Source organism: Pan troglodytes, chromosome 15 (genome assembly GCF_028858775.2).
Source record: "Pan troglodytes isolate AG18354 chromosome 15, NHGRI_mPanTro3-v2.0_pri, whole genome shotgun sequence".
Classification (NCBI taxonomy): domain Eukaryota; kingdom Metazoa; phylum Chordata; class Mammalia; order Primates; family Hominidae; genus Pan; species Pan troglodytes.
Window position 1 is genome coordinate 59,868,481 of NC_072413.2, and position 12,697 is coordinate 59,881,177.

The 12,697-nt window shown below is 40.5% G+C and overlaps 1 protein-coding gene across 11 annotated transcripts in view; it reads left to right on the forward strand.

Annotated features, from left to right (window-relative positions):
• Window positions 1-12,697, forward strand: part of SYT16 (synaptotagmin 16) — a 305,125-nt gene that overhangs the window by 60,796 nt on the left and 231,632 nt on the right. For 3 of the 11 annotated variants that reach the window (XM_063792946.1, XM_054666038.2, XM_063792949.1), the window contains exon 2: window positions 12,218-12,390. The exons of the other annotated variants lie outside the window; for them this stretch is intronic. Coding sequence is in view for 2 of the 3 variants with exons in the window: in XM_054666038.2 (XP_054522013.1) it covers window positions 12,384-12,390 (7 nt within the window). In the remaining variant the exon portion in view is untranslated. The remainder of the gene's footprint in view (window positions 1-12,217; window positions 12,391-12,697) is intronic. 11 annotated transcript variants of the gene reach the window in all.

The window sequence follows — 12,697 nt, forward strand, 5'->3', positions numbered from 1 at the left end:
GTTTAGTTTTGCATAAATTATTTACACATTGGTAAAAATAATTCATTAATCTTTTCTGGTAAACAGTTACAGTGACAATAATTTGATTTTGAGTAGAATACAGATGAGACTCATATTAAAACATTGTATTCATAGATAGGATGTATCCAAAAGCAATTTCATTAGCCTTATCTGTTTGGTTTTTTCATGAAAGGCAATCATTTGTTAAAGAGGGTTCAATGTTTTACTGAGAATGGGCCAACTAAAATATTGATTATAGATAGATCCTTCCTGGGAAAAGAGGACCCATGAGTTATAAAAACCTGTGAAATTTAAGTATATGATCTCAAATAGTCCCTAATGTTTGCTATTGCAAGCTTGGAGAGTCCTTGGTTGAAAAAGCATAAATTCTTTCCCCGAAAGAGTTATAGGCTTTTCCCATTATCTGAAGAGAAACCACCATGTCACAGCCAATCAGGAATGAAATGGGGTGAGAGGATGGATAGGCATTTTTTCCTGGTTCATCTCAGGCCTCTTTCTGTCATGCTGGGTTTGCCTCGCTTCTCCTTAACAAACCGTCTTTCCTTTTTCTCCTACTGTCTTTCCACCAGAGCCCTGGCTGCCACTGGCCCCTTCCTTCGTACTTACTGCCTATGCCCATTGGCCACAGAGCTTGATGTTGTTCAGAATATTCACCTGAAAATGAATCTCTTTTGTGAATAACATTTATTCATAGCCTAACTTTGATGCATTTTTAAAAAATCATTTTCTCACGTGAGTAGGGGAGGTACAAAGTGAGCAAAGTGGGAAGAGAATCCATGTGTAATACCCCAAGGGTGAATATTCACAGGAGTGCTAAAATGTCCCTAATTAATGAACCATTTCCTATTCTGACCAGTAATCTAAGCTATCCGTCATCATATAAAAAACAGAACTACATGTTATGATAGCCAAAAGTAGGATGATGTCTTCCTCTACCCTGTGGTCTTTTAGGAAACCATAACTGATTGCAGTTCTTTCTAGAGGTATTAAAACGGGATGGTGGGCCTTTTAAAATTTTCATATGTATCGTGAAATGTTGGATATGTTTAGTGAGGAGTTGTCAGTGTTTTAAGTAAAGGAGAATATATTCTGCCTTCAGTAATTGCATTAATACTCAGAATATTTAATACTCAGAAAAATACTCAGATTAATACTCAGAAATACTCAGAAAAATGTGATGGCCAATTTTGGAGGTGAATTTGGGGGTAAGAGCTGCTGATGGCACCAGCGTTATAGAGGATGGTGAATATGAACTGTGAACTCTAGTTGCATAGAATTTTGCAAAACAATTTTGTTCCTATTGACAAGGGACAGTCCCTTTCAAAGACATTACTGTGGAACTCTATTAAGTGCAGGAGAGGAAAGTGTGACCTGGAAATACAGTTGACCCTTGAACAACGTGGGCTTGGACTGTGTGGATCCACTCACACATGGATGTTTTCCTACCAAACAGCATTTGCGGGATGCGAATGCCACGTATCTGGAGGGCCGACTTTTTGTATGAGTGGGTTCCACAGGGCCTACTGCAGGACTTGAGTGTATGTGGATTTTTTTATATGAGGGGGTGATGGTTCCTAGAACAAATCCCTTGTGTATACTGAGGAACAACTGTACATACACAATATATTTTTATATCAGACAAGGTACAGAGAATATTTCTTTCTTGTGTCATCACACGTTTGTGCCCAGGTATTACAGTGCTTCAAAGATAAGTCTTCATACTTTTAATTTATATTTGAAAAAAAATTAGAGTCCATCCAGATGAGACTCTTTGGGACCATAAAGTAGACAATTTTCTCTGTAGTATCCAAACTGAAAGCCTAAATGGCTCTTGTATTAAATAGGCTAGTTTTATAGAATTTAACATTTTCAGAGCCAATGCAGCAAGATCTTTTTTTTTTTTTTTTTTTTTTTAACATGTTCTAACACTTTGCACATAAGAAATTTTCCATTTGGTGTGAGGCATGTGCCAAATGATGGAATGTATTGCCACGTTAGAGTCTGGTTATTCTAAATATAAAATTAAAAGGAAAAGTAGGGAGATGAGCTCCAGAAAATGGAAAGAAAACACACTGAATTTTTTCTCTCTGGGGAGAGTTTTATTCTGGGGACATTGGAATAGTTACCTGAGCACTCAAAACTTTGCTATGCAAAGTGCAGTTGTGGACCAGTAACCTGCCTGGGAGCTTGTTAGAGCTGTGGAATTTTAGGCGTACTAAATCAGTCTACATTTTGGCACAATTGCCATGAGATTCATAAGCAGATTACAGTTTGAGAAGCATTGCTCAGAATTGATGAGGGCTGCTCTGTGCATCACCTGATATCAGTGTTATGGCTTTAGAGTACAGATGTAATGCTTCTTGATCCTTGGGGAATATTCTTATACAAAAAGGGCTGTGTCAACCTGTATCTCCCTTCTGTGACTTTGACCTTTCTATGTTTGGTTACATTCCTAGTTGGAAGTGAGGAATCAGGGAATCTTTGGGAATTAGAGACATTTATGTGGATTGGGTGTACATAAAATAAAGACCGAAAACTCAAGAATTAGGAAAGAGATGGACAATTTTGAAGGGTAACGAAAACTTCAAGGATATTATTGGTTTTCATGTGGTTAAAACATTAAAATTTTTTTTCTCATGTAAGGTTTTTGGTTGTGGCAATAAACACCAGTGCTGGTTGATTTAAGCAGCAAATGAATTGTTTAAAAGATGCTGCTTGGTTCACAGATTTCTGGGAGGGCTGGAGAGCCAGATTGTAGCTATGAAGCCAGGGACAGAGTCCAAGTCAGCCTGCAGAGCTGGGTTGGTGGATACTCCTGTTACTGCAGAGCACTAAAGGCTGCAGATGGCACCCCAGGTGCCATTGGTACCAAACCATGCATGCCTGCACCAGCCCTGCATTGTGGGGCCTCTGTATTCCTTATGGCATCTCTATTCCCAGAGGGAGCACTGGGTGATCTCTGTACACTGGGGTGCGTATGTCTGATTGGTGGTGTCTAGACCATGTTCCTTTGTCCCAGGTGCCAAGGAAGCTGGGAAAGCAAGTCTTTGGTATTTTTGCAGTCATTGTGGGAGGTGACCACTGCCTTGTTGGGTTGGGGAATTTCCCAAACCCAGTTCTAACCTAGGGTTCAGATACAGGTGGATAAAAAGAATGATAGATGCTTGATAGAATTGCGTGTTTGTGTGTGTGCGTGTGTGTGTGCACATGCACGTGTGTGTGAGTGCGTGTTTACTGTGTTTACTAGGGATATTTATTTCAATAGGGCATCTTCCTGAATTTATGATGCAGGTTGATAATGGAAAAATCGGATTCATTTTGCATAATTTTGCTTTTTTGTTAAACATGCTAACATACATATAAAATCAAGAGTACCGATACTTGTTTCAGGTTGCATTTAACCAGGAAAAATCTTGTGTTCTGTGAGATTGAACAGCTTCCTCGCACTCACGCTGAAATGTGCAGTTCATTGCATTTGCTTTCTAAATGAGAACCACGTTTAATGAAACCCTGACCATGTAATCAAGATAATGAGGGATTTTTAATTTGGGTGAGTGACTCAGTTGTGGAGTACACACTTTGACTTGTGTTCGGATGGGAGGTTGAGAAATTATCACTGCCTTGGTGTACATGAGACACAAAGCAGAAAACAAAATCAGCATGCGCTGTGTCATATTTGTACTGAGATAACACCGAGGAACAGCTGTGACTCTTTCAAATGACTCCATTTGTTTGATAATTGCTGGGTAAAAATAGTGCCACTATTGGCTATTTCAGGAAGACAGATGGCGTTCTAGATTATGTTCCTTTCCTTGTACCCAAAAAGAACAGGACCAAGTCTTTCTGAAAATTACTGTCTGTGTGTGTGAAATAGCATCGGGGAAGGGGACAGCACATTTCAAGCTTTTGCCCCGCAGGTAGGTAGGAAGCAGGGGCTGAGCCGTAAAGGAAACAGGGAATTCAATTATTCCAGCCTGAGCTAGGGTGGGAAATCAAGGCATCTGTCTGTTGCTTAGGAACAGAAATATCTTGTGCCTCAGCTACAGTTGGAGAAACCAGGTCATTTACTTTCAGAGTTCACCTACCGGTTATCCAAACAGAGCTGAAGGAGAAAGCACCTCTTTTCTCCTCCTGGCAGGGGTTGTTTTTCTCATCAGACCTCCTACCTTTCTTCCACTCAGCAAATTCTCTGTTGTTCCTAATGCATTGTCTCAAAACTGTGCCAATCAAATGACAGTACTACCTGGGGAGGCGGGTGGGAGATGATCGGTTTTCTTCGGGAGCTGGTCCTTGGGTCTTCTTCCCTCCCAGGAAGCCTGGGGACTGGCGGTGGTGGAGTGCAGTACTCCGCCTTTTGTCTGAATGGCAGGCATGTGATAGTTTGACATCTGGTTGGCATTCTTGTCTGCACCTCAGGGAGGGAAGGTTGTCACAAACACTCTCCCACGGTCCCACAGTTAGGTCTGGGGTCAGGCAGGGAGGCAGAAACACAGATCTTTTGTGAAGTATGAGGACTCCACTTCCTGTGCTAAGGGAGGACCGTGAATTGCAACCTTACCCGTGTGTGTGAATCTCTTTGAGATCTTTCCAAAAACCACACACCTGAGACTTACACCCAGAAATTCTGCTTCGTTAGATCTGAGGTATAACCTGGGCCCCTGAGGGTTCAAAAGTTTCCCAGGTAATTAGAACTTAAAAGTCAGTCCCATTTTTCTCCTTAGCCCCTGCTAAAGAGTGCTGGACTCCCAGATCCAGGCTGGGCGTAGAAACGCTTAAGCATGGAGTTCCTGGGTGTCCTCATTTCTGTCCAGAGTTGAGAGCTTGCCCTGTGGCCTTCTCCCTGGGGAGCTGTGTGTACTCAGGGTCACATGATTCCTGCAACAGTGGGTTCCTTGGTCTTCAGTTTGGGTGGGAACGTTTACTCTTTCAGGAGTACCCAGAAGGACAATCGAGACTTGTAGTTGGGTGGAAACATTCTGGAATTATTTAGGCGTTAACTAGACAATGGGAAACTGGTAGGTAGAACCTTAATCCCTGGGTGTTTCTGACTAAGCAGGGTGATAAGAGCAGAATGTCCCAGGCACACAGGCACACACTGCCAGTATACCTTGCCCTGGGCACACAGGCATACACTGCCAGTATACCTGCCCTGGGCAAGGCCTTGGGGTGTATGAACACTGATCATTTCTACTCACCGTTCCCCAGGGATCCCAGGAAAATCAGATAGTTTCGATAAGAGTATTACAGTACGCAGAGGCAAAAAACTTAAAAGGACCATGAGATGTAGTTCCTCTTTGCCTCTTTTTTTATCTTCACAAAGAAAAAAAGTCATTATATTGAAAATGAAGATGATTAGAAAAGCTTTAAAACATTCTCAGTATGTTTTAGAAAACCACAAGCCAAAGGCAGTTATTTCTTGCCTCCTTTTTGCTCAGTTATGTAAACGTCCATTTGTGGGAATACCAGGTTGATCCGGAAATCTCAATTTAAAGAGAGCTGAGAAGTAGACTTGTTATCAGGAGCATGAAAGGAAACACTGTGGGGCAGCTTTAATTTTCATGACTCTCAAATGCAGGGACGTGACTGAAGCACAAGGTATCTGATTTTCAGTTGTACCCGGCCATGAAATCAATCTCTGAGTCTACATAGCCACACTTGAAACAACCTCACATCTCTCACACTGGCTTGCCAAATCTGAGGGACTTTGATTTGAGAAAAGAAAAGGCAGACATTTCCACCATTCATACCAAAACCTGGGTTTTTGAAGTAATTTGAATTTCTGATCCTTTTTTTCAGCCTGTACTTGCCTCTCTTCCTATCACTGCAGAATCCAAAATAAATTCGAAGCTCTCCCTCTTCTGCTGTGGACTAGGAAGAGTCAGAGAATGTTAGAAAGATTTTTGCCAACCTGCTGTGGACTCGGAAGAGTCAGAGAATGTTAGAAAGATTTTTGCCAACCTGCTGTGGGAGGTACAGAATTTCTAAATAGCAGGGGCTTGGAGTGGCATTCTAGGCGCTATTAGGGGATTTATCTAGAGGCAATGTCTATGTAGCAAGCATACTTAGTTTGTAATGTTTATATTTAGGATAATGAGAGTGTTGGCTCTAAACCCCCAGACTTCCCTTCAGTGCTACCACTGTAAGCTATGAATAATCTTTTATATACAGAATTGGATATCTCTCCCCAACCCTTTCCTGCTATTAATTTGTGTTTTTTTTTCAAGTGTGAGTCCATTTCTCTTGATACACTCAATGTGCCTGTAAGGAAGAGGGCCAGCCATATCCCACCTTGGAATACCACCAAAGCAGCCAGGACAACTGTGTTATTAATACTTTTTCTCTTTGGCTTCCATAAGGATTTAAAAACAAAAACAGAAAAGTGTGTCTTTTCTTGTCTCTCCTACTTGACCTTCAAGTTAATAAAATGAGTGACAGAGAGATTACAACTGTGAAGAAGTAAGGATGCCCTTTCAGCCAAGGGTGCTTGTCATACTTTCATCTCTGTGCTCTTGGAAAATAGTAAGATCTCAATAAACATTCTCTCTTAGCACTTTTGACAAGCAATTCACCTCTCTGGACTGCAGCTCTAACATTGCATGATCTATGATTTTAGGACCCAGATAATAATATTGCCAACCCCCGTTTCCATGGGTCCCTTGCTCTTTCATCACCAGTAAACGGCACCATCTTCAACATCTTCGTTTTAAGGTACCTGCTCTCCGACTCCTGTCCCACCCTCCTGGCGGGAGCTTCTAGTGTTATCACCCCACAGACCTCTAATCCATGGCCTACCACATTTTCATTGTCTATGATCCCCTTTCTCTCTTTTCCTTTTTTACTAGTTTAGATTTCACAGTATATCATTTAAGCAGTTAAATATGTCAGGAGAAAAATGCATAATTGTGCTCAGTGATCTACAAATTCCTGACATCGATCTAACATTAGCCCTTGACACTGCCTGGCAATCCTGCCATCTATCCTTTGGATTTTTGTCCTTCTACTCTCCAGAACAATCACACTGTCTTCTCTCGCCCCAGCTTTCTGGGCTCCTTTTCTATTCACTCTTAGCTGACTATGTTGCTTCCAAATTTACTGAAAAGATAAAAGTAGTAAGGCAGGCCACATGCCTATCATCGAATCCAGCACCCCACTCATGTCTTTATTTGCACTCCATTTCCCACCTCTGTCTGCAGATGAAATGTCTTAGTTCCCACCAAAAGCTGCTTCTGCTTCTTTACCTCCAGTGCTGCCACAGATATACTGGGCATGCATCCTCATTTGCCCAGTTCAATGATAGTTTCCATTTGTTGGCTTGGCATAACCGTGAATAAATAGTTCCCCCTAAAGTACCTCAGTTTGTGTGAGAAATTATATAGTCTTAATCATGTAACAAACTTCCATATGTGGGTATGGGGGGTCTGTTTCTGGACTAGCGGGTCAGAGCATCTCTGTGACCACATCATACTGTCTTAGTTGCTTTACAGGTGGTTATGTAGCTTTAACAAGTCCAGACACAGGGCTGAGCAAGCATTCCTTTCTATTCTTCAGATGTGAATCAGCTTTTTTTGGTCCTTTACTATTTCATGTGCATTTTAGAATTAGTTCGTAAAGTTCCACAAAATCCTGTTGGGGTTTTGATTGGAGTTTCATTGAGTCTCTAGATCAATTTTGGAAGAATGAAATCACTGCAGAATCAAATCTTCCTACTCATTAACACATCTATTGCTCTATTTAGTTTGTCCTTAATATCTTTCAGCAAAATTTCACAATTTTCTGCTTACAGGTTAAATACATATTTTGTTAATTTTTTACTAGATATTTTATGGTTTTTGTTTCTATTGTAAATAGTGTATTAAAAATTGAACTTTTTTTTGTTGTGGCACTGTTGACTTGTGTATTATTCTTATATGCAGCCACTTTGTGCAATTTTTATTTATAATGATTTATAAATTTGTCAGGGTTTTCTTTATAGGCAATCATAACACTTGCGAAAATGATGGTTTTTGTTTTCTTTTTTCTAATCCTTCTACTTTTAAACAACTTGATTGACATGTAGCATACATACAGGAAAGAGCACACATCATAAGGTCACCTCTTGATACATCTTCACAAAATGAACAAATTTATTTGACTAGCACCTAGATCAAAAAACAGAACATTGTTTGCATCCATGAAGCCCCCCTGGTGCTCTCTTCCATCACTACCTCCCCAAAGAAAAATGTTCGTGTTTTTATTATATTTTTCTGGTCTTATTGACTTGGCTCTTGCAAAGTTCCCTTTCTTAACATAATCACTTTCTCCCTTTCTGCTGGAATATTTCCAGTAACATACAAATGTGCTTTGCAGTCTTCCATCTTAAATCTGAAATCACTCTCCCTTGACATTTACGTCCCTTTCTAGCCAGTGCTCCATTTGGCTGCTCCCCTTCTCAGCAAAACCTTTTGAATAAAAGTCCTATAGTCACGGTCTCTACTTCCTCACTGTACAGTTTTCTTTTCAACTCACTTTTATCTGACTTCTGTTTTGGTATTCCATTGAGGCAGCTCTTGTCATGATACCAGTGTCATCCTTGTTATCAAATCCAATAGACGGCTCTGTTAATATCCTCTGCATCTCTAAGCATCATTTGATGTAATTAGCCCTTGCCCATTTTGAAACACTTCATTTTCATGGCTTCCATTTTTTGCATTTGGGTGACTAGTTGTTGAATGCCCTTCTCTTCACCTAGACTCTAAGTTCCACAATGGCTATGGTGATGTATAGCTTTTTCACTGTTCTATTCCCAGTGTCTTGTCCAGTGTTGACAGTAGATTGACAAATATTTGTTGCCTGGGTTTTAGGGGTGACAATATATATCCAGTCACTTTTGTCTCATGTCTACTTAAATGTCTTACGGGTACCTCAACTTCAACATGTCCAAAATGTGTTTATCATCTTCTTCTACAGTCCCCCTCCTCCACTAGTATTCCCCTTTTGAGAATATACCGGTAACATCCACTAAGCCAGAAACCTTAACTCCTTACTTTTTCTCATTCCCACATCCAGTCCATGATTTCTGACCATGCTACTGCCTGCATACTTTTTCCAAATTCATCCTCTTCCTTCTATGTCCATTTGCATTCTTCTGGCATGCCATTATATTGAATTAATGAAACAGCTTCTAATCTGTTTTTGTTCTGAACTGTTCTGAACTCAGGTATTACTTCCTTCCAATTAGTCTCCACATAGCAGCCAAAGTGATCCTTTTAAAAATACAGGTCTAATTAAATCACCCTCATATGGCAGACATTGTGCCATATACTATCCTCCCAATTATAAAAATAGAATGAACAAAGGATAATAAACAAGAGAGTACAGGATTACAGTATTAAAAACAAATTACATGATAAGTAATTTATAGTTAATTTTAATATCACTATTCTTTCCACATTTTCAAAGCATCTGTATTAGTCTGTTCTTACACTGCTATGAAGAAATACCCAAGACTTCTTCACAGGGCAGCAGGACAGAATGAATGCAAGCAGGAGAAATGCCAAATGCTTAGAAAACCATCAGATCTGGTGAGACTCATTCACTATTATGAGAACAGCATGGGAGAAACTACCCTCATGATCCAATTACCTCCACCTAGTCTTGCCCTTAACACATGGGGATTACAGGGATTACAATTCAAGATGAGATTTTGGGTGAGGACCAAACCAAACAATATCATTCCTCCCCAGCCCCTCCCATATCTCATGTTCTCACATTTCAAAACACGATCATGCCTTTCTAACTGTTCCCCCAGATCTTAGCTCATTCCAGCATTAACCCAAAAGTCCAAGTCCAAAGTCTCATCTGAGACAAGGCAAGTCCCTTCTGCCTATGAGCCTGTAAAATTGAAAGCAAGTTAGTTACTTTCTAGATACAATGGGAGTACAGGCACTGGGTAAATACACCTGTTCCAAATAATATACATTGGCAAAAACAAAGGGGCTTCAGGCTCTATGCAAGTCTGAAATCCAATAGGCCAGTCATGAAATCTTAAAGTTCCAAAATGATCTACTTTGACTCCATGTCTCACATCCAAGGTGGCGTGGGACTTGCACCCTCTGAAGCAATGGCCTGAGCTGTACCTTTGTCCCTTTTAGCCATGGCTGGAGATGAAGCAGCTGGGATGCCGGGCAAAATGTCCTGAGGCTGCACAGAGCAGGGGAGCACTGGGACAGGCCCAGGAAACCATTTTTCCCTCCTAGACTTCCAGGCCTGTGATGGGAGGGGCTTCCAGGAAGGTCTCTGACATGCCCTGGAGACATTTTCTCCATTGCCTTGGTGATTAATATTTGGCTTCTCATTACTTATGCAAATTTCTGCAGCTGGCTTGAATTTCTTCCCAGAAAATAGGTTTTTCTTTTCTGTCACATCATTGGACTGCAAATTTTTCAAATGTTTTTGCTCTGCTTCCTCTTGAACACTTTACTGCTTAGAAATTTTTTCTACCAGATACCCACAATCATTTCTCTCAAGTTTATGGTTCCACAGATCTCTAGGGCAGAGGCAAAATGCCACCAATCTCTTTGCTGAAGCATACCAAGAGCGACCTTTACTCCGGTTCCCAACAAGTTCCTCATCTCCATCTGGGACCACCTTAGCCTGGACTTCATTGTCCATATCACTATCAGCATTTTGGTCAAAGCCATTCAACAAGTCTCTAGGAAGTTCCAAACTCTCCTACATTTTCCTGTCATCTGAGCCCTCCAAACTGTTCCATCCTATGCCTTTTATCCAGTTCCAAATTCGCTTCCACATTTTTGGATATCCTTGTAGTAGTACCCCACTCTTGGTACCAATTTACTGTATTAGTCTGTTCTTACACTGCTATGAAGAAATACCTGAGTCTGGCTGTTTTATAAAGAAAAGAGATTTAATTGACTCACAATTCCACATTGCTGAGAAGACCCTAGGAAACTTACAATCATGGCGGAAAGCAGGCACCTTCTTCACAGGGTGGCAGGATGGCATGAGTGCAAGCAGGAGAAATGCCAGATGCTTATAAAACCATCAGATGTTTTGAGACTCACTAACTATCATGAGAACAGCATGGGGGAAACTGCTCCCATGATCCGATTACCTCCACCTGGTCCCACCCTTGACATGTGGGGATTATGGAGATTACAATTCAAGATGAGGTTTTGGGTGGGGACACAGCCAAACCATATCAGCATTCTTTGGATTTCACTGCCACTCCTGTATCCTCTACAACTACACACCCATCAGTGGCCTTTGTTTTTCTCCACCTACCTTTTCTCCAAATTGAAATCTCAGGACTATTTTTCAATCATAGCAGGTAGATTTTCGGTAACTATGAGAAGGAAGTATATAACTAGTTATCTGGGTTGATGAGCTACCCAGCAATCCATTCATCAGCAATAAGTCTTGTAAAAACATAAAAAAGAAAACTCTTCAGGCTTCCTTTATTAATATTAAAGATTGTTAGAAGTGATCAAAAGTAAGTTAATTATTACCTCGCCTCCTTTCTTAAACACAGATCTTCAACTAGTTAAGGAAGTACCTTCTGTATTACTAAAGGCACTGTGCTTCAGTCAATGATATGCATATATCCTACAATGAAAAAATCTAGGTTTAAAGTGATAAACAGCTTCTCTTCTCCACTGATTGGAAGTTGCCACTTCCAAGAAAGCCTGACCAGTTGAAGGACAAAGTTGAAAAGTTCTTTGTTTTTGATGATGTGCCCTGTTTTTAAATTCGAGAGCAACAAGGCGTGACTACTTTCCTGTTTCCAAAATTAGCAGGAGTAGCAGGACAAGATTAATAGGTGGGTTCATTATGCCTAAGAAGTTGACTTTTTTTTTCCACAGAAAATAATTGCTTTTTTGGAGTGCAAAAAGCTTTTGCTCATGCAGTGTCAAGATCTGTTATGCTGATTGGGGGATGAAGTCACTCTTCCCACTGTTTGTAGGGCAGAAAGTCAATAAATGTGATCGGTGGTTTTGTACAGCATTGAAAAGTCTCCAGAAGATTTCTCTCTTTTGGGACCCACTAAAAACCAGAGGACTCCAGGAAATAAAGCCAAATTGTGCTCTTTTGACGTGGGGCCATAAACATAATGGAATGATTTTTCCCATGAAAGATCTGAGCAAAATAACCTCTACTGATTTATTTGACTGAGTCACATCCAGCTTTCCTTCCTTCTTAGGTGCTGTTGCTTCAGAAAGTATCATCACAATTTCATTATCTGTCTAATACTGTGTAAACAGATACCTTATTTCAAATGGACACAAGGAGGTAGTGGAGTAGAGAGTAAGATCATGGGCTCTTGAACCAGACTCTTGGATTCTAAACTTGATTCAGCTGGTTTTAGAATGTTGGGTGAGTAACTTACTTTTTCTTTGCCTCAGTTTCTTTATCTAAAAAGGGAGAGAGGGTAGATAATTACCTCCCATGGCCATGGAGTGTTTTTGTGAGGATTAAATTTATTTATGTAAAGTGCATGGCAGATATGATGATGATGATGATGATGATGATGATGATGATGATTACTGAGGTAACAAGGACTGGCTGAACATTCTCTTGTGGCATTCAGGGAACACTGAAGGTGAATTCTGCCTAGCATTAACATTTGTGGGTGGATGAATCCTTGCACATATAGTCAGATAAATGTTTAATAAGTGGTCAT